This window comes from Bufo gargarizans, chromosome 6, assembly GCF_014858855.1.
Source record: "Bufo gargarizans isolate SCDJY-AF-19 chromosome 6, ASM1485885v1, whole genome shotgun sequence".
NCBI lineage: Eukaryota > Metazoa > Chordata > Amphibia > Anura > Bufonidae > Bufo > Bufo gargarizans.
This window is the reverse complement of record NC_058085.1, coordinates 149,380,919-149,408,132: the sequence shown is the minus strand read 5'-3', so window position 1 is coordinate 149,408,132 and position 27,214 is coordinate 149,380,919. Positions and strand designations below refer to the sequence as shown.

Sequence of the window (27,214 nt, the reverse complement as noted above, 5' to 3'; positions counted from 1 at the left end):
GCTTGCTGCTTTGATAGTGAGTACTACTACAGACGATTACGGTAGCTTAACAAACCAGAGCCACTGATTGAGCATTAAATAAACAGACTTTACATGTAAAGACTGCAGTGAGCGGGGCCCGGTGTAATGGAGTACAGTAACTGCACCGGGCCCCGCCGTGAGTGCAACAGCAGTTGCCAGCCTCCAGCCCCTCCTCCCACCTCGAGTGATAGAGATTTACTGTAACTGATACATCGCTGTCCGCGCTGTGCAGCATAGCGGCTGGCAATGTATCAGTGTCAGACATTTAAAAATTGCTCCATTCGCTTTATAAGATACACTGCTATTTTCCCCCCACTTTTGCCATTTTCCCCCCACTCTTATAAAGCGAAAAAAGTTATAAATGTTTTTATTTCATTTTGGACACTGTAGGGGTGTATTCACACACAGCTTAATTGCTGCAAAAATTTCTGCAATTAAAAATCAGATACCTTCACCTGAGCGAAGTTTCTACATGGATTTCTGCAAGAGACATTCAAATAAATGGAGCAGTCACAGAAATATAAGCAAACAAATCTGTTGCATGTGAATATACCCTTACTGCTAGTATGCTAACTGAGGTCATAGAGAAACTGTCATAATGGCCGTTAACAGCTTATTTAAAAATCCCTTTCCTTTTTCATCCTCTCTATCAGTAAAGTACCTGTATCCTGCCCGCAGTGCAAGCAAAGGTAGACTGCACAGGGTTATCTGCAAGAAAAGCACGTGCTTTCCTTGGTAACATATTACTGTAGTTTCTTGATAGTGAAATGTCCAACATAAGGCTGGGGCTACACAGTGATTTTGGTTGTGACATCCCACAACCAAGGATAGCGGTGTATCACTGAATTCATGGGAGAGACAGTGGGACTTACAATTTGTTGCGACCGTAACTCCACAATTGGAGAAGAATCCAACATAATGTAGCTGGATTTTTTTTATATAATTTGCTGCAACCCCATTATGTTCAATGGCTTACTGTTCACAGAGATCCTTGGATGTGCGGTGGGTGTCACGGCCAAGATTGCCGTGTAACCCCAGCCAAAGGCTTGTATCCAGCAAGTCTTTTAATGGTGTGTCACTTTCCCTGGTGGATTACCAGTAACGAAAAGCCATGTCAATCATTAACAACCCTTTATATGATCAAGTAGACAGTGAGAAGCACTGTTTTTCCTTTTTAAGATTTGTTTTGCCTACTTAGCTCCTTTGCTAAGCCATGCTGACTGTAGTGCATCCCATAGCTGCTGGAGGGTGCATGGGGAAGGATCCACAGAGCGAAAATGGTGATCAAGGTGGTCCCATAGATGATCAGTTGGTTTCAAGTCTGGTGAATTACGGGGCAAGGGTATTACTTGGAAGTATTGGTTATGCTCTTCCAACCAATATCAGACATTGTTAGGAATTTGACATATTGCATTGCCTTGCTCAAAGAAACCATCTTCCCCAGGGAAGACAATAAGCATCTGTGGGTATATGTGATATACAAGGATAGATTCATACACAAATTGGTTGAGCGTGTCTTCCACATGGATAAATGGGCCCAGAGAATGCCATGAAAACATTCCCCAGACCATAGTGCTTCCACCACCAGCTTCCAGCATTAGCTGAAGGGAATTTGTTCTCTGATGTTTCTCACCTGACACGCCATTGTCCATCTGTTTGGTGAAGCAGAAAACGTGACTCATAGGGGAAGAAAACCCTTTGCCAACCAGCAGAGGTCCAATTCTGATACTGTCACGAAAAAAATAAGCTTTTTCTGCCGATGCAATTTTGTTAGCAGTGGTTCAGTGACCATCCATCTGCGTTCAATGAACTGTTGTTTTAGACACATGTCTGGTAGCCCCATCCATATTACCCATGACAGCAACAAGGATATCAGCCTATTGCACACCTTACATATCCATCAAGCCGGTCCATGACACATGGCTTCCTTTATGAGCTACGCACTGATAAGGTCAAAAGTAGGAAGTGGTCATAATAATGTGACTGGACTGTATTTGTGTGCCAAAATACTACTTGATAGCTTTTGAAGGACATATTTCTAATTTATGCACTCTGATTTGACATTTATAGACCCAGTAAGGGTTTGCTCACATCAGCACTAGGTTTCTGCTAACCTTTTCCTTTGTTCTGCTCCATTAGAGGAACAGAACATTGAAAATAGTCAGATGATGGACAGAAATGTTGCCTAATGAACTCCACAGACTACAATGGGGTCCATTTAGTTTTTATTATGATATCAGACATTTTACCAGACAAAATAACAGTGTGTTGCACTATTTTGTCCAGCTTTTATAGCAGAATTTGTGAAAGAGCCTCCAAAGTAGATGTATACAACCTCTTAGATAAATAAGCATAGTTTGGACTAAGAAGGCAGAGCAAACAAGTCATAGATAAGTGACAAGAATTCAAATATACCAAAAATCTGTAGAAGTAATCAAGTACATTATGTACAGTGAAGAGATGACAGGGTTACATTATATGAGTTTTTAATAAATATACAGTATGCATGAACTTGTATTGTAGAGAATAATACAAGTCAAGTAATAAAATACATATAAAATTCAACTTTGAGTACCTTGTGTGTACAGATGTGTCCTTCCATTCCTCTTTTATTGGCATGCATCCATTTTTTTCCTTTTCACTCAAGATATATCCTGAGATAAATGACACAAAGTTACACAAATATTTTTTATTTTTCAAACCTGGTCATCTTGTGCCACTCATCTTGAGATATTGCAAGCCAAGAGGAAAGGTAAGGTAAGGAAGGACATATGTTGAGAAAAGAGGAAAGGTAGTAGTAGTGAGTTGGCTGGTGGGATTTCAAGGCCTAAGATAGGGATCTAAATTGCCCTGAGCAAAAGCAGTTATCCGTCTACTCCATATCTATACAAAAAAAATCATCAGGGCATTTATATTTTAATAGATTTTTTTTTTAAATCGTGGAAAGGCACTGATCAAGATAATTGAGTCTTCTGAGAGCTGGAATGTTGTTAGCCATCCAATAGCTAATAACACATTTACATGCAATAATGAGCACCTCAGTAAAAAAAAAAAAAAAAACTAAAAACGTTGCACCAAGATATCAGGGTTATCAATCAATGATAAAGCGTGCCACTTGCTGTCAATATCCCCTGATTTTAGGACATAAACAGAGTAGATGAAAGGTGCTGGTAGATGAATAAAAAAAAACTATTCCAGGTTTTATTTTGTTTCATTTTCAGAGCATTCACTGTGCGGTATTAATTAGATGTTAGCATTATTTTGCAGGTCAGTAAAATTAAGTCGATAAGAAATTTATTTAGATTTATGATATGTTGTGCTACTTTAAAAAAAAAAATTAAATTAAAAATAAAAATCTTCTGCTGCAATGTTCTGACACTCTTTTTGTTTTTTCCATCAATGAAGCTTGTTTTTTTAAAAGAATAATCCCTTTAAATTATGGAATGCTAGTAGATAATACTAATCAATGCTTTCTCTTTTCTTGGCAGGTTCCGCTGTATTGTCTACCCATTCCGACAGAAGCTGACTCTAAGAAAAGCTATAGTCACAATTATTGTCATATGGGTTTTAGCACTGATCATAATGTGCCCATCAGCCGTAACTCTGACAGTGACTAAGGATGATTATCACTTCATGGTAGATGATTACAATAATTTTTATCCTCTCTACTCCTGTTGGGAAGCATGGCCAGACAAGGAAATGCGAAAGATTTACACAACAGTCTTGTTTTCGCATATCTATCTTGCTCCTCTGACCTTGATTGTCATCATGTATGCTCGCATTGCTTTCAAGCTCTTTAAATCATCTGCCACCATTCGAGGATCCATGTCTGAAGAACCTGAAGGTCGTAGAGTATCCAAGAGGAAAGTAAGAGTTATAAACATGTTGTTTATTGTAGCACTGTTCTTTACAATTTCTTGGTTGCCGCTTTGGACCTTAATGCTGCTCACAGATTATGGGAATCTCAACAACCATCAGCTCAACCTAATTGCTATATATATATTCCCCTTTGCTCATTGGTTGGCCTTCTTCAACAGTAGCATCAATCCCATCATTTATGGTTACTTTAATGAGAACTTCCGCCAAGGATTTCAAGAAGCTTTTAAAGTTCAGTTTTGCTCGATAAACAAAGAGCACAAGGAAACCTATTCGGAAAGGAAGAACAGTGGGTTTATGATTGGCATAAGAAACAGGATTTTTGTTGAAGTGCAACCCAGTGACTCAGCTCAAGGCTCAGATTCATGCAACAGTACCACAGCAAAGGGTGGTACAGGTATGTTCTCCTTAAGAAGTGGAAGGATAGCCCACCATGGTATGGTTGTTGAAGAACTAGACAATAAAAGCTCCAATAACACGGTCAGCATACCCGCATGGGAAATATAAAATGGTTAAAACCCTTCCTGTATGTGTTGGATATGTAACATCAAAGAAATGTCAAAATGAATGCATTTTGTGTACGGTAAAGACTTTGAGAAATGCTTTGGCTCTGGTTTCTATAACAACATGAAAAATCACTTTGACTAATCATGGTAATAAGTGGAATGTACTGGCCAATTCATGTGAGTTAATGAACACATTCAATGATTGTCAACATTTGATGAAATTTTCACATTAACATAAGTGGGTCATATCATATATGGTGTTGCATGTATTATCTGTAAAATATTTTTTCTATAATGATATACAGTACTCATTCCAGCATATTTTCATGGTAGGGCCAAGGTGGGACAGGTGGGGATGACTGCCATGGAGCTGAAAAGAGTGGCTCTGCAAGCCACAGCTGCATTCTACTATTCATTAAAAATTGATTTAACAATCGCTGGTTTAGAGTTAAAGCCCATGTGGTTTTGCATATTTTCCCTAAAAATTGTGTGGCCATTAACCATAAATAAGCAATTGTCAATCCCTTTTTAATGCATGATGCTAAGCAGCTGCAGATGCATGGTTTTCAGATGCACCATGGGCATGTCTCCAAAGCCTGATAGCTATCCCATCTGTCTCTACCCTCAGTATGTAAAATAATCAAATCAATGAGTTATGTAAAAAATCTAAGTGTTATGTAAAAAAGTTTGATCCTTTTATAATGCAATGTTCTGCAACTTTCTTGATCTCTGTTTGGTGTCAGAAGATGGAAACATTCTATGTTCAGAGACTGAATTACTTGTTAAAGGGGTTTTCCAGCTTTTTCTTTTTAAAGACTGAAGCCAGCCTTTGGCAACACTGGTGCCAGTCACCTTGTCAATAAAGAAGTTTACAGATGGGGTCTGCAAGTACAGGGAGCTGGATCAGAGTAAGAAACAGGTAAGTATGGGTTTTTCCACAGGTATCACTTGGAAATGTAAAAATAAAAATAATAGCTGGAAAACCTCTTTCTAAGGGTTGTATAGTTTAGAAGATCCATTTTCACATACTCAGTTCCATAGTGGAAAATCTGCAGTCGTAGTGTATATGGATATATGTACCATATACATGAGCTCTCTTGTAATGGGCTATGCATGGTAGTTGGACAAGTAAGTCATTAGAGGTTTTTTACCCTCTGTATGTGAGCACATAAACAATATTTCCATTCAGTGATAGAAAATGTAGTCCTTGAAACATTAAAGAATTCAAAACACATTAGAACATTACAGAACTTTTCATAATTATGTAACATTAAATAGAATAGAATAGAAAGTTTGATTATTATTTTTTTTTATCTTCCATTAATGTAGGCTTATTTGCTTGATAAATGCATTGAATACAGTTTAAAAGCCAAGAGCTCATTACTTATTGAAGGCACTATATTTTTTTTATTTACAAAAGACACTTGCAGTTACCCATTTGTCAGTTTTAGAATCCATGAAATTCAGCCGAAATGTATAACAGCGACTACAGCAAATAAGTGATTCTTATTCTTCTTCAAATGAGACAAGTGTATTGTATCTGTCGTTGACTGTCTGTATCTTATCAGTTAGACCCAATTGGGTTCTACATATTCCAACCCCAATTCTCAAAAAAGTTGAGACATTGTGTAAAATAAAAATAATTGTCAAATAAAACAGAATGCAATGATTTTCAAATCTCAGACCCATATTTTATTCACAATATCAGATGTTTAAAGCGAGAGATCTTACCATTTCAAGAAAAAAAAATTACTCATTTTGGATTTGATGGCAGCAATGCATCTCAAAAAAGTTGGGACAGCGCTATGTTTACTGTTTTGTAGAATCACCTCTTCTTTTAACAACAGGTTGTAAACGCCTGGGAAGTGAAGAGACCAATTGATGGAGTTTTGGACAGAGGAATGTTGTCCCATGCTTGTCTGATGTAGGTTCTAGCTGCTCCACAGTCCTGTATTTTTATGCTAGATTTTTTCATTGCACGATATGCCAAATGTTTTCTATTGGTGCAAGGTCTACACTGCAGCCAGGCCACTTCATCACCCGGACTCCTCTTCTGCTCTTCTGCGAAGTCATACTGTTATGATGTATGCAGTATGCGGTTTAGTATTGTCCTACTGAAATATACAAGATCTTCCCTGAAAAAGAAGTTGGCTGGATGGGAGCATATGTTGTTCTAAAACCTCTATATACTGTTCAGTATCAATAGTGCATTTCTAGATGTGTAAGCTGCTCATGCCATAGGTACTAATGCAACCTCATACCATGAGAGAGGCAGGCTTTTGAACTGTGCGCTGATAATAAGCTGGATGGTCCCTCTAATCTTGAGTCTGCAGTACACAGTTTCCATGGTTTCCAAAAATAATTTCAAACTTTGATTCATGTGACCACAGTCCATTTTAAATGAACTTTTGCCCAGAGAAGATGGCAGTGTTTCTGGATCGTGTGGACATGTGGCTTCTTCTTTGCATGATACCGTTTCAACTTGCATTTGTGGATTACACAGAGGCCTGTGTTCACAGACAATGATTTCTGGAAGTGAGCACATGAAGTGATTTCCAGTACAGAATCATACTTTTTTTTTGTCAAATCTTTTTATTTGAAGACAAAATCTTCATATTTTTTTGTTTTTCATCTCAACATCAAGAACATCACAAAGAAACCCCTTCCCAACCCCCCCCCCCCCAGCCCTGAAGTCCAGGTGCAGTCCATCTTGGAAATATTGTGCAGCAAAGTCCAGGATACGATCCAACCCACACTCATACTACAGGCATTCCTGCTCATACGCACTCCACTCCACGCACAGAATCATACTTATTTTTAAAGTAGTGCTGCCTGAGGACTTGTAGATCCCGAGCATCCAATACTGACTGTCGTCTTGTCCCATGCTCACATAGATTTCTCTAGATTCTCTGAATCTTTTGATGATTGTATGTTCTATAGATTGTGGGATATTGATAGTCTTTGCAATTTTAGACATAGTTTTTTGCAGGCTGGTGAACTTCTGCCCATCTTTGCTTCTGAGAGATTCTTCCTCCATAGTATGCTCTTTTTACGCCCAGTCATGTGACTTAGTTGCAAATTGCTGCTTCAGCTGTTTTTATTAGAATCACTTACTATTCCAGCCTTTTGCTGACCCTGTCCCAACTTGATCTGAGATACCTTGCTGCCATCGAGTTCTAAATGTGGTATTTTTTTTCATGAAATGGTAAAATGTCTCACTTTCAACATCTGATATGTGTTCTATGAGCTACTGCGATCGGTCTATGAGATTTTCAAATCTCTCCATTCTGTTTTTATTTACATGTATTTACATTTTACACAGCGTCCCAACTCCTATGGAACTGAGGTTGTCCTATGGTGCGGTAAGTGGTTCTCCTGGTCAAACCGTTGATTTTTCGTATACCTCAGATTGCCCCAAAAAGTACTCTATCTAGAACAAAACAACCATGTTTCTCTGATCTTATTAAGCCTCTTTAATAATGGAGTTGCTCCCTTATTAAAGAGGCTTAATAAGATCAGAAAAACATGGTTGTTTTGTTCTAGATAGAGTACTTCTTTTTGTTCATGGGCTATTTTGGTATTGCAGCTCAGTCCCATACACTTTTACAAGACACAGCCTGTGGACAAGAGTGGAACTGTTTCTGGAAGAAACCAGCTCATTTTTCTAATCTCATACAACTCACTTAATAATATAATAGAGTATTCTTGATACATTAACCTTTGTGTTTTGTAAAGTACCTACGAAGGTGGAAGTACAACTAAAAAAGGGTTTTCTAAATGGAAATATTTAATATTATATTTTAGAAAGGACCAGAATGGGTTAAAATAAGTATCTGATCTCACCGATCCCTTGCTGCTGCAGTTCTGATTTGGCTCTGGTCCCCACTGCTCTCCACTTCCTGGTCCCATCTTAGCACAAAGGAAATAGCTGGAAATATTCACTTAGCCAGTGACTAGCCACAGTGGTGACCAGCCTCATCCAGTGATTGATTGAATGGGCATTTCCAGCCCTTTCCTGTGTGCCAAGAACCAAGAAGTAGAGAGGAATTGAGGCTAGAGCAGCATGGGAATGGGGAGGATCAGTGAAGTAATACCTGTTTTCTATTTTGAACTCATTCTGGCCCCTTTTAAAGAAATGTTCCCCCTTGGCAAAACCCATTTAAAGAGTTCCTCTCCTGACTGTTAATAAAACATATCTGTTTTAGTACCTACTTGCATTTCAAAGAAATTCTGGTTCATCTTTTCATATAGCTCTTTGTTATGCCACTCCTCTGTTATTCATACTAGAAGTTAACGAATGAATTTCCAGCAGTCTGCAATACAGGCCCATCTCTGTGTTACCATTTGGGGGGTGACCCTGCCCTGTCTAACACTGTTAGCACTGAATGGATAATGTCATACTGGGCAGGGACACAAACCCCAACTGGTAACACCAAGTTGGATCTTTATTGCAGACTGCTGGCAATTCATTCATAGTAGAAACAAAACACCACATAGAGTCAGAAAAACAAATGCTCCAGCATTTTTATTGCATTGGGAATGCAGTAGTTACTACAACAGACATGTCAGGAGAGTCAGTTCAGCTGAGCTCCTAGAATGCAGCAGGGCAATCTATTTTCTGTATATTAGATTACTGTGCCATGTGTTGTGAGATCACACTTTCAGAAAAGATAAATCACCACAGCAAGCATGGGCAAGCCTTGAAGAAGAGATTTCAGATTGACATGCGAGTTCAGACCTGGACATTTATACAGTCTTTAGAGGGGTTTTACCACAAATAATGCAATTTTTCCAAAGAGTAAGTAAAAATAATCATATTAGCAAATTTGACCCCTTTTGCAAATCCTAAGTATTTTTAAAGCCAGGCATGCCTACAGTACACAGCCTGGCCTCTGTATTTGTTCTGGCAGGTTGCCATTAGATCAGGGCACCAGTGCGCAGTTCAGGAGCTGTAGGAGCGCATGTTCCTCTTCACATAAAACATGCACACAGCCCACATGTGCTATACTGCCTGCCCGTGTCTCCATTCCTACTGGCAGAAGTCAATAAGCCTACTTTCACATCTGCAATTACCTGATCCATCAGGAGTGTTCCGGAAGAACACCAGACTGCCGGAGTTTACCATAACCGGTGCACTGATTTCTGGCAAGAATGCGGCAAAGAGGAATGGGAGCTAGGGTACTTGATGAAAATACACTTAAGAGTGAAAAGTAGTTAGTTTTTGTCACAATTCCCTTTAAGTACATCTGATGATGTCACTAGTGGATGGGGCCAGAACCGGGAAGTGCAGCAAAATGAGTTTTTATTATAGATTTGTGTCTATGTGTATGAATGTATATACTGTATTCGGTAGAGCTGAGTGGAATATGCAACAAAGCTGTGTGTGTGCATGCAGCAGAGCTGTGTATATGTGCATGAAGCAGGCTGTGGGTGTATCGTATGTCATGATCATGGAGAATGAAAAAAAAACTGAATAAAATAAAATAATCTGGCAGAAAAGTATATCGATATACTACAGAGCAATGACGGAAGATGCACACGACCATGTCCATATTGCGGTCTAAAAAACACGCATCTGTGCATTGTCCGCATTTTTTTTTTGCAGCCTTATTGAAATGAATGGGTCAGTGTGCAAAAAAAAAAATGCATGAGGCCTTAGTTGAAAATCAGCTAACTGCTGGCACATGTGAGGCAGTGTCACCGTCCCACCTATGACAGGGACTAGAAGTTTGAGAAGACTGGCTGCACGTGATAAACAGTCTCTTTAGATTCACCTTTCTGTGTTGTTGCTGGGGATGACCACCCCTTTTATCTCAGGTCTAGCTTAAGTAGTAATTCCTTCTCCTCTATTTAGTCTGGTTGATAGCTTCTTGTTTGTGGAAGTCAAGGTGTTGGTTCTCTCTGAGTTTCTGCTCGTCCGCATACTTCTGAAAGTTAAGTTTATCTTCTTTGTTGTTTTCCCCTACCTGCTATTAGGCCTGAACGGGTTCCCTATTTCTTCATCTGGGAAGGAATACACCATCCATGTCCTGACACTATCTGCAGGGCCCTGTTAGGGTTAGATAGGGCTTAGGTTCCTGCGTATGAACATTCCTACCATCTAGGTCTGTTCATACTGATAGCACTCAGGGATCGGCATAGGGACTCACTAGGTGTGGCCATTTTCTTTTCCCTAGGTTACAGGCCTTATAGCTTTTCCTTTCCCTTCTGTGTTCAGTGTGGAGTGTATTTACTACACTGCGCCGGGACAGGCGGGGGTTCCATACAACTGAAATGTCATTGATTCCAGTCAGAAAGTCATCGTGTCAGTGATGACATCCATGAAAAGATGAAGAAGATCAATTGATGACAGCACAAATGTCCATTACACATTAATTGATATGGAACGGCTCCCAGTGGTCAGGCTCCTCCCACCGAATAACCATAGATAAAAATAGTGAAAAAGAGGCCAGAATCTCCATCCTTCAGCATTTATTAAGTTACCATCATGTATAAAACAGTGCTGTTTCAGCTAATAAGCCTTTCACAGGCCATAACATTTTTAGACGCCGGTCTTAATAACCAGGGCTTTTTTTCTCAGAGAAAAGGTGGTGGAACTCACCCCCCCTCCCCTGGCCACGCCCCTACCCACCCCCTTGGACCGCCCACTAAAACCGCCCCTTTAGAGAACAGGGATGCAAGTAAAATTTGGGGGGGGGGCTATAAAAGTCCAGCCCAGCAAAGAAACCCCCCAGATGGGGATGGCACTGTTAATGGGGGATCTGGGGATGGCACTGTTAATGGGGGATCTGGGGATGGCACTGTTATGGGGGATCTGGGGATGGCATCCACAGATCCCCCACCCCATAACAGTGCCATCCACAGACCCCCCCACCCCATAACAGTGCCATTCACAGACCACCCACCCCATAACAGTGCCATCCACAGACCCCCCCTTAACAGTGTCATCCACAGACCCCCCTTAACAGTGCCATCCACAGACCCCCCCACCCCATAACAGTGCCATCCACAGACCCCCCCACCCCATAACAGTGCCATCCACAGACCCCCCACCCCATAACAGTGCCATCCACAGACCCCCCTTAACAGTGCCATCCACAGACCCCCCACCCCATAACAGTGCCATCCACAGACCCCCCCACCCCATAACAGTGCCATCCACAGACCCCCCCATAACAGTGCCATCCACAGACCCCCCCTTAACAGTGCCATCCACAGACCCCCCCTTAACAGTGCCATCCACAGACCCCCCCTTAACAGTGCCATCCACAGACCCCCCCCTTAACAGTGCCATCCACAGACCCCCCCACCCCATAACAGTGCCATCCACAGACCCCCCCACCCCATAACAGTGCCACCCACAGACCCCCCCACCCCATAACAGTGCCATCCACAGACCCCGCCCTTAACAGTGCCATCCACAGACCCCCCACCCCATAACAGTGCCATCCACAGACCCCCCACCCCATAACAGTGCCATCCACAGACCCCCCCACCCCATAAGTGCCATCCACAGACCCCCCCCCTTAACAGTGCCATCCACAGACCCCCCATAACAGTGCAATCCACAGACCCCCCCATTGCGGCTCCAGTACAGTTATAAAATGTGTAAAATTAATAATGATTCTATTCATGAGGCCCCCTCTGTAGTAGAACATTCAATATATCCATCTTACTCACAGGGCTGTTATCGTAATGCAGGAAGGCCAGGCAGACGAGTGGCAGCGTCACTGACTGACGTCACGTGCCTGCGCCGCCTGCTTCATTCATAAAGGATGGATATATTGAATGTTCTACTACAGAGGGGGGCAGCATGAATAGAATCATTATTCATTTTACACATTTTATAACTGTACTGGAGCTGGGGGCCGGAGCACAGCGTACGCACCGGCCCCCAGCTCCTCCTCCCAGTCCCTCCCCGCTGATACATCGCAGCCTGCGATGCTGGAGCATGGCGGGCTGCGATATCAAAAGGTGGCGGAACGCCGTTCCGGTGAGTTCCGCCAGAAAAAAAGCCCTGTTAATAACCCCTATATCTGTCAGAGATCTGCCAAAGTTATGAAGAGGCGCCAGTCACTGTTGGGCAGAAGCCTCCGCCTAGAAGCCCTATGGAGAGCCCGGTTCGTCATCGGAACTCCAGAAAATGCCTTTGCCCTGCGAAATTTATTGCAGGGCAAAGGAGAGCATCGGAGCGCGAACTGCTCCGAAGCTCAAGTCAGGGGGGCTGCCTGGGTGAAAATGGGGATATGTCCGGGTTCAGCTCTGAACACTGACAACCCCTTTAAGGCCACCTAATTCTGGTGATTTTCGTTGTCTAAATTGTAATTGTGGTAAAGGGGGAAACAGTTGTGCATCTGTACAGTGGAAAAATATATAAGATTAAGGAAAGATATACTTGTCGTTCAGAAATTATCTATATAATACAATGTCCCTGTAGTTTGATCTATGTAGGAAAAATGACAATGGAGTTCAGAGAGAGAATAAACAAACATAAAGAGTACAATAAGATGCGGGGTGGAGGATTTACAGATTCTTAAACATTTTTCAGAGAAAATCTTTCAGTAAATCAACTTCACTTGAAGGTGATTGATTTAATTACCCCCCTTGAGGAGAGGAAGAGATTGTGAAAGATTGCTGCATAGGAAGGAAATGAAATGGATATATACACAGCACTCATTGCAGCCTAAAGGTTTGAATGTTGAATTTAAAAAGAATAGCGTATGAGGTACAATAGTGAATTTCTGCATATCTAACTCTATATTGACACATGTATTTTAGTTTTAATGTTTTATGTGACAATCACAGTGTATATCATCAATGTATATTTCTCCCACTTCTTTTTGAAGATGTTGCAGAGTGGTGGGGACTGTGAGGTGGCCAGAATTAAGGGTTATTTATTAATGAGGTGTGTCTGTATGCCTTGGCGCAATATAACAAAATGGGATTCATATGTGTTTAAATAATACACTGTGATTGGTTACAGTAATTAGTCCCATCCTTTATGTATGGGATTTATATCTGTGTACAGATTTTTTTTTTTCACTATTTTAGTCCGTGACAAGATGATCAGTGTTTTGTCCATGAACATGAAGGGTCTGTCGTTGGTTGGTGTGTGCGTTTTTTGCCCGTGTGTCATCAATATTCCACAAGCAATGCCAGACTGAAAAAGGGATTTCCAGATTATCAATGATCCATGAAAACCACTGACAGTACATGGATGCCATCAGTGTTCTGTAAGTGGTTATCATGGACCCAAAGACTTTAATATGCATGTTTGGTCCTCATCATGGACCAAAGAAGTGCATTTCTCATTTGATCTTCTACTGACCCATGATCAATGAAAAGGCAGGATATGCAAAGCAACACATTTAAATCAATGGATACACACGTTGTCCATGGAGAATACAGGCAGCACACACCATTTGTTCACTGATGTCTGAAAGAGACCTTAAAGGGGTTGTCCTAGTTATGTAAAAAAAATAAAAAATAAAGCTGTAAATCTGATGGTTAGCAATATATACGTAAGCTAAGCATGTTTTAGGCAAAAATATATATATTTACCTTTGTTCTGGCCCCTTTGTTGACATGCAGTTACAGAGCTGAGCAAAAAGACTGCCTTTCCCCTCCACTTGCTCTGCAAAGGTAATGAACAAAAGTGCTGCCCTGCCTGCAGACTGACTCCTGGGATACTCATGCTGTATGTGTGGGACTACAAGTCCCAGCTGTACAGTACAATAGCATTGCTGATACAAACAGGATCTTCCCCCTACCTCTTCTTGTGCAATGCTCTACAGACAGAATAGAAATCCTCTGTTCTTTGTCAGCAATGTGTGTGCAGTGTGAGGAGGGAGAGAAGATCCTGTGCACAGAATTTGTCTCTTCAATGCCTGGAGAAGAGGAAACCCTGCAGCTGCTCAGTACCTGAGGCAGAGCCTCCAACCCTGAGTCTGTGTTGCTTATTGTAAAAGGGGTTAAACTTTGGTGAAGAATCCAGTCGACGGGGAAACACAGGGCAACTAGCTCAGACAGCAGATCATGCAGTGCAGGGAGCATGGCTTGTCACTCCAACCAGCACAGCCCACATTAATGTTCCGTACACAGAGGCAGGCCCACTCCTCCTGCTCCCCAGGCTTGTGCATGGAATGTTGTCAGAGCAGGGAAAGAAGATGACATCACAGGTGATGTGATGCTCAGCTATCTAGGAGAACTGGGCCACTGCAGATGAAGTATGTGAATTGAAAACCCCTTACATTTGCTTAGCTGGAAACATACATAGAACAAAAAAATAACTTGGACAATCCCTTTAATATAAGAGGCATGTCAACAATCAGCTGGTTATGCCATTTTACTTGTACAGTTATGGTCACTACAGGGTAAATAAAATATATAATGTAGCCAATCAAATTAATAACTGTCCATGTAATACATGAACAGACTGGTTCACCTAGTGCTTTACAGTGGCTCTACATTCTGACACACAGAGGCTCCCATTATATGTGGTTTACTGAGGGCATATAGACATCTCCTATCCAATGTAAACCTCCACTGCCGGTCTGACTGTAGAAAATATACATGGGGACAGCTGCTATTCCTGAAAGTGTGAAGGATAATTTGGCCCTAAACATGTAGGCGCAGCTTGTAATGGGAATTGTAACTATTCTGTGGACACTGCTGAGTAATTATTTTAGGGTTAATGCTATTCACTATTTGGCCACCCTGGAAGTTGGACGACTTTGTGGTTACTAGTTACAGTACTGCTATAAAATTGGAACACTATTAGGAAGCCATTGGCATCTCCATATGTCTGGGTATACAGGGAATAGAGTAAGTATAGTATTGTATAGTATTAGGAGTATTTAAAGCAGAGTTGCTTCAAAAGGTATAGCCAGGGAATTAAAAAGTATTAAAAGCTAGCTATTATTTTAGATCCCAAAATGCAGTTAGCTGTTCACCTCTGGTTAAAATGAAAGCACAATACATGCACCATATTCATAAAGATTATATTTTAAAAATAAAATAAAAAATCTAAAACCTTTTATAATTCTATAAATACTTCTGGATTTCAACTAGACTAAAAATGAACAGTATGATTGTAATGTATCTACTATTTTATCTTTATTTTTAATTTTGCTATGTGCTATGCAAAAGGGCTTTATATTTGCACAAATTGTATGTGAATGTTCTTTAAGAATTTTCGAATTCACTGAATATTTATTATCAAGCAGCAAGTTGTAAACTACATGGATAATCATATTTTTTGTTTCAGCAATTTGCTTGTAAAATATCTGTAACTGTGCTTTTTGAAATTGATGTTACAAATAAAATGTTTAATTTTTTTATATTTTGTATTGACAGATTTAAATAACTTACTTTGTTTATATGTGATGATTCAAAGATGAGGCTAATAGAAGACTGGCTATACAAAATAATTTTTATTTGATGGGTTTTGTAAATTGGTTTACAGTGAATTCTAAGGTACAAGAATTTTACTAAGCAGTGATAAAATACATACAGTCGTGGCCAAAAGTTTTGAGAATGACACAAGTATTAGTTTTCACAAAGTTTGCTGCTAAACTGCTTTTAGATCTTTGTTTCAGTTGTTTCTGTGATGTAGTGAAATATAATTACACGCACTTCATACGTTTCAAAGGCTTTTATTGACAATTACATGACATTTATGCAAAGAGTCAGTATTTGCAGTGTTGGCCCTTCTTTTTCAGGACCTCTGCAATTCGACTGGGCATGCTCTCAATCAACTTCTGGGCCAATTCCTGACTGATAGCAACCCATTCTTTCATAATCACTTCTTGGAGTTTGTCAGAATTAGTGGGTTTTTGTTTGTCCACCCGCCTCTTGAGGATTGACCACAAGTTCTCAATGGGATTAGGATCTGGGGAGTTTCCAGGCCATGGACCCAAAATGTCAATGTTTTGGTCCCCGAGCCACTTAGTTATCACTTTTGCCTTATGGCACGGTGCTCGATCGTGCTGGAAAATTCATTGTTCTTCACCCAACTGTTGTTGGATTGTTGGAAGAAGTTGCTGTTGGAGGGTGTATTGGTACCATTCTTTATTCATGGCTGTGTTTTTGGGCAAAATTGTGAGTGAGCCCACTCCCTTGGATGAGAAGCAACCCCACACATGAATGGTCTCAGGATGCTTTATTGTTGGCATGACACAGGACTGATGGTAGCGCTCACCTTTTCTTCTCCGGAAAAGCCTTTTTCCTGATGCCCCAAACAATCAGAAAAAGGCTTCATCGGAGAGTATGACTTTGCCCCAGTCCTCAGCAGTCCATTCACCATATTTTCTGCAGAAGATCAATCTGTCCCTGATTATTTCTTTGTAGAGAAGTGGCTTCTTTGCTCCCCTTCTTGACACCAGGCCATCTTCCAAAAGTCTTTGCCTCACTGTGCATGCAGATGCGCTCACACTTGCCTTCTGCCATTCCTGAGCAAGCTCTGCACTGGTGGCACTCCGATCCCGCAGCTGAATCCTCTTTAGGAGACGATCCTTGCACTTGCTGGACTTTCTTGGACGCCCTGAAGCCTTCTTAACAAGAATTGAAGCTTTTTCCTTGAAGTTTATAAATTGTTGATTGAAGTGCAATCTTAGTAACCACAATATCCTTGCCTGTGAAACCATTTTTATGCAACGCAATGATGGCTGCACGCGTTTCTTTGCAGGTCACCATGGTTAACAAAGGAAGAACAATTATTTCAAGCATCACCCTCCTTTAAACAGGTCAAGTCTGCCATTTTAACCCAATCAGCCTGACATAATTATCTCCAGCCTTGTGCTCATCAACATTCTCACCTGAGTTAACAAGACGATTACTGAAATGATCTCAGCAGGTCCTTTAATGACAGCAATGAAATGCAGTGGAAAGGTTTTTTGGGGATTAAGTTAATTTTCATGGCAAAGAAGGACTATGCAATTCATCTGATCACTCTTCATAACATTCTGGAGTATATGCAAATTACTATTATAAAAACTTAAGCAGCAACCATTCAAATTTTCAATATTTATGTAATTCTCAAAACTTTTGGCCCCAACTGTATTCATAAAAGACATATACAGATAAGGTAAAGATCACATACAGCATAAAGTAAAGAAACAATCACTTAACCTGAAATCAATTTGGGCAAGCTCGTTACCGCCAGCCAGCACCTGAAATGGGGGAATACAAGAGATGGGTAGCTCTCACACAGAAATCTTCTTTGGAGTTTGGAGCGCCCTCTCTGATACATGTGTCTATATTTATATATATATATATATATATATATATTGTAATGGGATTAGCTCACGGGACCGCCGTCTCCTGGGATAGATGGGCGCTATAGGCACATAAAACACAGTCCAGTCCAAGCAAGTATGGTGCAAATGGCCTCAGACAGTTTTATTGACTTTTGCAGAAAAATAAATATTAAACAAAACAGTTCAAAACAAATGAAATACCTGGCCGTCTGGCCACTACGTCTAAACAGGCAGTAGTCCCTAACTACATGAAACTGAGCCTTATGCCCAGCTCCATCAACAAAACACACTGTTGTTTTTCACTCACCCAGCAGGGTTCTTCCCAGGAGCAGATAGATCAGCTAGTGAGCTGTTTGCCCTTTTATAGCACACTCAGGTTCCAAGGTGATTAGTCCACACTGCTGGCGACACCATGTAAGTACTAGACAACATTTTTCTTCATTGTCTTCATACGGTTTTATCCCTGAATCTAAGTTTAGGCACATATGCATTTTAGGTATCCCTTTGGTGGCTAGCCCTGCATCTTGGGAGATATAAACCGTGGCACCTTTATCCTTTTTGGTGCATTTCAGCTAGGTAGACCCATGTTCTCATTCATGAGCCTCCTTACCAACGATCTGTACGTGATCTTTAGCTATTGCCAACCTCAGGTATTTATTTACTTTAAATATTTAGCGTCATGGGCATTCATCTGTCGTTGTCCTACTTATTCTAACCTGAGTCCTCTATTTCTATTTCTGCAGTGTGTATCTAGGCAGTCGAGTTTACTAACCATGCCGCCGAGTAACCGTATGTAAATTGCCATTTGGCAATCATTTATCTATTCCGGGTCTGTTGTCGTGTCATAAAGGATTATTTATTTTTGTATTTATTTACGCACGTATCATTGGACTGGGACGGCCATAACCACTGGCAAGGGTTCCAGGACCTCAGTACACCTACCACGTATAACCCCCTGATGAAACCACTGGAATGGGTGAAACGCGTCGGGGCTGTAGGTTATCCATTTCAATATATCTGTGCTTAATTGTGCGTGTGTCTGTTCGTATTAATAATTTTATCCTCTTGGTGTGCCCTGTACCTCCTGGATACACCACGAGGGCAGTATACAGTGGACACCTCTTTAACTAATTCTTTCATTTTGTGCTAGTTATCCGTCAGGACGCCACGAATTACCTTTCTCCCTCCACCGTTCACCTCACCAGGGACAGTCAGGAATTGGAGATTAGGTACGTGGACAGGGCGCCCCCACCACCAGGAGACGTCCCTGGGCAGAGGACCAGCTTAGGGAATCAGTGCTAGGGATTTCTTCCCCGGCCCCCCGCTTCTATCCACCTTTTACCTTGTGTATCTGACCATACTCTGGCCTCTCCTTGGATTAACTGTATAGAACCTTGTGTATATGTATATTCTCATATTTCTTATTAAATTTAGTTATCTAACGATTGAACAGGGTACCCTTGCTGGACTGTTTGATTAGCCACAGTTACCCTGAATACCTGGAGTGGCTAATTGGAGCAGGGACCCACCCATCTCTCCCTGGCCCAAGGAGAAAACCCTTGCAAGGAGAAAACCTAGTTTTCCTTGCTGTCAATTCCCTGGCTGCTTTTTAGAATGTATAGGACAGGAACCTAGGTGAACATGCACAACCCATTGTAGTCAGTGTCAATAACGTGGTCACCCAAAGAAAATAAACAGAAATGGTAGTGGCAAGTCTCTTTTCCTACAGTGCTGCCCCTTTGTTCTTTCACACCTTCCAATCAGGCATTGGCGGCATATCCTGGTGATACTCCACCAGTTTCTATAATGAGATACCCCCATTGATCATAGTTGAAGTTAAAATAGTATTTTTTGTCATGTCTTAGAAACCCAAAATCATTTAGAAACCTAAAATCATTTGATACAGATTAGAGATGAGCAAACCAGACAAGATTTATTTTTGAAAAAAGTTGGTTCAGACACAAATCAATTAATCCCAAACGAGAGAGCAAGATAGTTTAAAGTGTACTCTTTTTCATTATGGAACATCCATGGTACTATGCCAAGTAGCCAAGTATCTGTGCGCAGTATTGTAGTCTATGAATAATGAGGAAAAGTAAAACCAAATACAAAGGCTGCACATCACTATATAAAAACAATACTTATATTTTATTAGACAACACAAGTCATAGTAACATATTTTATAAGGCCGAAAAAAGACATCTGTCCATCTAGTTCGGCCTGTTATGCTGCAAGTTGATCCAGAGGAAGGCAAAAAAAAAACAAAAAACTGTGAGGTAGAAGCCAACTTTCTCAACTTAAGGGGAAAAAAATTCCTTTCCGGCTCCAATCCGGCAATCAGAATAACTCCCTGAATCAACGACCCCTCTATAGTAGCTATAGCCTGCAATATTAGTACACTCTAGAAATAAATCCAGGCCCCTCTTGAATTCCTTTATTGTACTCACCATCACCACCTCCTCAGGCAGAGAGTTCCATAGTCTCACTGTTCTTACTATAAAGAATCCTCTTCTATGTTTGTGTACAAACCTTCCTTGATCCAGACGCAGATGACGTCCCCTCGTCACAGTCCTGGAGATAAATAGATGATGGGAGAGATCTCTGTACTGACCCCTGATAAATTTATACATAGTTATTAGATCTCCCCTCAGTCGTCTTTTTTCTAAAGTGAATAACCCTAGTTTTGATAATCTATCAGGGTACTGTAGTCCATCCATTCCAGTTATTAATTTAGTTGCCCTCCTCTGAACCCTCTCCAGCTCTGCTATGTCTGCCTTGTTCAAAGGATCCCAGAACTGTACACAGTACTCCATGTGTGGTCTGACTAGTGATTTGTAAAGTGGCAGGACTATGTTCTCATCACGGGCAGTTATGCCCCTTTTGACGCAGCCCATTATCTTATTGGCCTTGGCAGCAGCTGCCTGACACTGGTTTTTACAGCTTAGTTTGCTGTTCACAAAAATTCCTAAGTCCTTTTTCATGTCAGTGTTACCCAGTATTTTACCATTTAGTATGTACGGGTGACTTGCATCATTATATCTGTAAAGAATAATTCAAGGCAACTGGACATACTGTAGATTTCTTGAAAACGTTTCACTCGTTCTTCCAACAAGCTTTCTCAATTCTGAGTGATTGTACAAAAATTCTGTGAATAAATATGTAACTGAATCCACATCTGGTAATTATACCCAGCATTGGGTCAAAGGTGTTGATTCCATTATCCTAATTGGAGTCAGTAGGTGATAAAGACTTTCCAGAAAAAGGTGTCAAGACAGCATCTGTCTTGACACCTTTTTTTTTTTATTACTGCTTTGCACACTCTTGGCATTCTCTTGATGAGCTTCAAGACGTAGTCGCCTGAAATGGTTTTCACTTCACAGGTGTGCCCTGTCAGGTTTAATAAGTAGGGTTTCTTGCCTTATAAATGGGGTTGGGACCATCAGTTGCATTGTGGAGAAGTCAGGTGGATACACAGCTGATAGTCCTACTGAATAAACTGTTAGAATTTGTATTATGGCAAGAAAAAAGCAGCTAAGTAAATAAAAATGAGTGGCCATCATTACTTTAAGAAATGAAGGTCAGTCAGTCAGAAAAATTGGGAAAACTTTGAAAGTGTCCCCATGTGCAGTCACAAAAACCATCAAGCGCTACAAAGAAACTGGCTCACATGCGGACCACCCCAGGAAAGGAAGACCAAGAGTCACCTCTGCTGCGGAGGATAAGTTCATCCGATTCACCAGCCTCAGAAATCGCAGGTTAACAGCAGCTCAGATTAAAGACCAGGTCAATGCTACACAGAGTTCTAGCAGCAGACACATCTCTAGAACAACTGTTAAGAGGAGACTGTGTGAATCAGGCCTTCATGGTAGAATATATGCTAGGAAACCACTGCTAAGGACAGGCAACAAGCAGAAGAGACTTGTTTGGGCTAAAGAACACAAGGAATGGACATTAGAACAGTGAAAATCTGTGCTTTGGTCTGATGAGTCCAAATTTGAGATCTTTGATTCCAACCACCGTGTCTTTGTGCGACGCAGAAAAGGTGAACGGATGGACTCTACATGCCTGGTTCCCACCGTGAAGCGTGGAGGAGGAGGTGTGATGGTGTGGGGGTGCTTTGCTGGTGACACTGTTGGGGATTTATTCAAAATTGAAGGCATACTGAACCAGCATGGCTACCACAGCATCTTGCAGCTGCATGCTATTCCATCCAGTTTGTGTTTAGTTAGACCATCATTTATCTTTCAACAGGATAATGACACCAAACACACCTCCAGGCTGTGTAAGGGCTATTTGACCATGAAGGAGAGTGATGGGGTGCTGGCCTCCACAGTCACCGGACCTGAACCCAATCAAGATGGTTTGGGGTGAGCTGGACCGCAGAGTGAAGGCAAAAGGGCCAACAAGTGCTAAGCATCTCTGGGAACTCATTCAAGACTGTTGGAAGACCATTTCAGGTGACTACCTCTTGAAGCTCATCAAGAAAATGCCAAGAGTGTGCAAAGCAGTAATCAAAGCAAAAGGTGGCTACTTTGAAAAACCTAGAATATGACATATTTTCAGTTGTTTCACACTTTTTTGTTATGTATATAATTCCACGTGTGTTAATTCATAGTTTTGATGCCTTCAGTGTGAATCTACAATTTTCATAGTCATGAAAATAAAGAAAACTCTTTGAATGAGAAGGTGTGTCCAAACTTTTGGTCTGTACTGTATACTTTTTGTATTTATTTAAGGCCTCATGCACATGACCGTTGTGTGCTTTGCGGTCCGCAAATTGCAGATCCGCAAAACACGGATGGCGTCCTTGTGCGTTCTGCAATCTGCGGAACGGCGCAGACAGCCATTACTATAAATGTCTATTCTTGTCCGCAAAACGGACAAGAATAGGACAGGTTATTTATTTTGCGGACCACGGAACGGATCAACGGATGCAGAAAGCACACGGAGTGCTCTCTGCATCTTTTGCGGCCCCATTGAAGTGAAAGGGCCCGCATCCAAGCCGCAAATACTGCGGCTCGAATGCGGACTAAAACAACAGTTGTGTGCATGGGCCCTAAGTTTTACACAATAAAAGCATTTTCAAAACAAAAAAAAATCATGTTTTAGTGTCTCTATATTCTGAGAGACGTAGTTTATTTTTATTTTTTGGGAAATTGTCTTAGATAGGATCTCATTTTTTGTGGGATGAGATGATGGTTTAGTGGGTACTAGTTTGGGGTGAGTTTGAGTTTTTGATTGCTTGGTGTTACACTTTTTGTGATGTAAGGTCACAAGAAATTACTTTTTTGACACCGTTTTTTTTTTTTTTTTTTTTTTTCGGTATCCACCTGAGGGGTTAGGTCATGTGATATTTTATTACACCTGGTTGTTACGGACACAGCGATACCTAATGTGTCTACTATTTTATTTTTTTCACTTTTAACACTATAAAAGCATTTTTGAAACAAAAAAAAACATGTTTTAATGTCTCAGTATTCTGAGAGCCATAGTTTTTTTTATTGTTTTAGCACAGTTTTTATTTTATTTTTCTACGGAGTTCAGATAAGGGGGTGGATCATGTGATATTTTTATAGAGCCGGTTGTTATGGACACAGCAATTCCCAATATGTCTGGTTTTCTTTCTTTTTTTTCTTTTACAATTTTATGTGTTTTATTTTGGGATTTTTTTTACTTGAAACTTTTTTATTTATTATGAAAACACTTTTTTTGTCCCATAAAAGTTCTGGGGTCTGATCCCCTCTGAAATGTATTACAATTCAACCTGTATTGTAATGCATTGGCTGTCAATAGAGATGAGTGAATTGAAGCTGACAAAGTGGAATTTGTCCCGCACTTTGTGGTAACAAATCGCATTTTTTCCTAAAATTGCTTCACGTGTGATGACATGGAGAAAGGAACTCTGGGAAGGTGGGATCACCCATTATTCCTTACGTGCAGCCAATCAGCAGCCAGCCCTGTGATGTCACAGCCCTATAAATAGTGGCAGCGATCTTAGATTCTGCCACTTACCAGCGTATTTAGTGCAGGGAGAGACGTCTGCAGGTGCTAGGGACAGTGCTGGGAAATACTTGCTGTGGTGAAAAAAGAATTTATAAGTGCATGGAAAGGGTAGGAAGGAATCATTCCAAAGCATTTGTGTAGAACAGGGTTCAGTAGGGGAGGTTACAGACTGGGTGACAGGAAAATTCCTATTACATCTTGCTGCACTGACTGGGAATCCAAATTGCCATTATACAGCTCTGTAATTCCATTAAACCATTTTTGTCATTGGGGTGCAAGTGCTATTTGATACAGCCATTAACAGGGTTTATTACAAGGAACTATTTCTAAAGTACGTCTTATGCCCTTGTGGGGTGCAGTTATATGTTAAGCCCTTTTTGCTGTATATTAGTGGCGAAATAAAAACATATTCGCCGTCCAGCATTGCACTTATGTGTTGAAAAGCCTTTTTGTAGTGTAAATGTAGAAAAAATATAGGGCCTAATTGCTGTTCATCAGTACAGTGATATATTCTAAAGCCCTGTTTGCTGTGTATTAGTGGTGAATTTTTTTTTTTTTTGATCTAACATTTGATTATTTTATCTAACAGTATTTCAGACAGATAAGTGCCAGGCCCTGCACAGGGGAGTGGCAGAGGCCTAAATGTGTCTGGCGAAGGCAGAGGTCGCAGCAGAGTAAGGGGGCCTGGCAGCAGGAGTCGCAGTGAGAGGCTAGCAGTCGTGTCTTGACCAGCAACCCAGCGGTTCTTGAATAGTTGACTCGGTCATATCTGTTTTGGATCTACTCCTGTTTTTTTTTTTTGCCTTAACAATACTGATGGATTACTGACCAAATGCTGACCGAGTGAAGGCGGATGCTCCACAGACAGGATCTGTTTTTGTTTGTTCTGACGGATCAGAGGAAGGGCAAAATAATCAGTGACGTCAACAAAAACGTAGTGCTGACACCCTCTCCACTCTGTCGGGGGGCTCTACTTGTATAACCGTTTAATAGAACAGGTTCTGTAGACATCTATGTGGAATCAGCTGACCACGGTGTAAAAAGAGTGCTCCTCTTCCTGGTGCTAACATCAACTTGTAAGGCTGAGTTCATACTTGAGTTATTTGGTCAGTTTTGCCCCGTGACTGCCCAAATAAGTGAAGTGTGCAGTGATTCTAAGGCTGAGTTCACACGAGCGTGATTTCCGCGCGGGTGCAATGCAGTAGGTGAACGCATTGCACCTGCACTGAATCCTGACCCATTCATTTCAATGGGGCTGTGCACATGAGCATTTTTTTTCATGCATCACTTCTGCAATGCTTTAAAATCGCAGCATGTTCTATATTCTGCGTTTTTCACGCAGCCCTGGCCCCATAGAAGTGAATGGGGCTGCGTTAATAACGCATTGCATCTGCAAGCAAGTGCGGATGCAATGCGTTTTTCACTGATGGTTGCTAGGAGATGTTGTTTGTAAACCTTCAGTTTTTTATCACGCGCGTGAAAAACGCATCAAAACGCATTGCACCCGCGCGGAAAAAACTGAACAACTAAACGCAATTGCAGCCAAAACTGACTGAACTTGCATGCAAAATGGTGCGAGTTTAACTGAACGCACCCTGAACGCATCCGGACCAAATCTGTCACGCTCGTGTGAACTCAGCCTAAGAGCGACGCCTGTCATCTGCATGTCATACTGACTGACAGTATTATTTCACTACCACCGACTCCCTATGTGTGTTGCTGTGAGACCCAGCCTAAGGGGCTGGATCTCAGAGGCTTCTGTAGAAGGCAAGCCCGATGCCTATCGAGGGTATCGGGCTGCCTTCTCTGCCATCGGATCCCACCCCTACCCTCTGCAAACCCTCTGCATACATACAAGGGGTTAATACGCCAGCATCTGTGTTTTCACCGATGCCGACATGCACAGCTCCTGCACCCACCCGATCAGCCCGCTGTACATGTACGGCTTTGGTCCTTAAGTCATGTCCGCCTGCGCCGTACATGTACGGCGAGGGTCCTCTACGGGTTAAAATTCAGGAAAACATCTCTGCCAATCTGCTATGTTCTCCTTACTGTTTACTTATTTGCTGTGCATCAGCAAGTAAGTATAATTATAGTTCCTTCCTAATCATCTGAGGATACATCACCAATATAACAAAGGCAGACAACAAATTATGCACTATTCTGGATCAACTTCAGACAAATACACCTCCAAAGTAACCTTCAACTGAAAGTGAGACAAGAAACTTACAACATCTTACAAAGCTTACACCTTTCTCAATGAAACATGCAAGCTAGCTCTCTTTCTAGAAGGGCAAGAGAACCAGAATGTCTCAAGAGAGGGGTGCTCTTTATCATTACGGAGATGAAAAAATAAGAATGAATATTGTATGCCAGGTGACAACTACTCTTGGTTTCTAGGAAGAGTATATGCATATCGCATATTAATTCGGGGGACATGAGAAAAGATTAGCATTTTTCTTCACACGTACTCAGCGTACCAGGCGCATCACCTGGACTATAATACTCTGCGCAGATATTTTCGGATACTTGGCATAGTCTCTCTCTGTTTGCCCGAAAGAATCACAAATTTCAGTTTTAATTACCATTTTCCATGTCGTTTTATGAGCCAAAGTCAGAACTGGATTCAAAAGGAGTAGAAAAAATAAAGAAACGACTTATACAGTACTAATTGCATTTAGATTCACTCCTGGCTTTGGTTCAAAAACTGCAGTGGCATTTTTCCAAAAACAAATGCTGTGAAGGGGCATATAAGGCATCCAATTATCCTCTATGCCTCTGAAGGGGAAGCAGTAATGGTCGCATATTAGAAATCCAACAGGTGGGATATGTGGATATAGTTTATTAGATAATAAGAATAGGAAATTTAAAAAGGTGTCAATTAGTAGTTGTCAGTTGGTAATTGACATATAGTAGTCTGGATTGACTATGTGGTTTTAGTAGGACTTGTGGTATATGTACTCTTTAGGAAATAATAATAGGTGACTGGATATATAAATAGATAGATAAAATAAATAAATAGATAATTAATAGGTGACAAGGTGCTAGTTCTTAAAAATATATATGATATTCAGGATTTGATATCTGTAGAGTTATAAGTTGATGTCCATATAAATAAGTGTCAAAATCTATTAATCAGTGTCCATATGATTAATATATTTTGACAGTGATTAATATATTTTGACACTTATTTATATGGACATCAACTTATAACTCTACAGATATCAAATCCTGAATATCATATATATTTTTAAGAACTAGCACCTTGTCACCTATTAATTATCTATTTATTTATTTTATCTATCTATTTATATATCCAGTCACCTATTATTATTTCCTAAAGAGTACATATACCACAAGTCCTACTAAAACCACATAGTCAATCCAGACTACTATATGTCAATTACCAACTGACAACTACTAATTGACACCTTTTTAAATTTCCTATTCTTATTATCTAATAAACTATATCCACATATCCCACCTGTTGCGAGTGCCGTCCATTTATTTCATTTTTTATCCCACTAACTTGAAGCTTTTGGGTTAGCTTCC

At 40.8% G+C, this 27,214-nt stretch overlaps 1 protein-coding gene across 1 annotated transcript in view; it reads left to right on the top strand.

The window, feature by feature from the left end:
- NPFFR1 (neuropeptide FF receptor 1) overlaps positions 1-4,404 on the top strand; it is a 379,548-nt gene extending 375,144 nt beyond the window's left edge. Inside the window, exon 3 of the mRNA XM_044298835.1 lies at positions 3,510-4,404. Coding sequence (XP_044154770.1) covers positions 3,510-4,404 — 895 coding nt within the window. The remainder of the gene's footprint in view (positions 1-3,509) is intronic.
- The last annotated feature ends 22,810 nt before the right edge of the window (positions 4,405-27,214 follow it).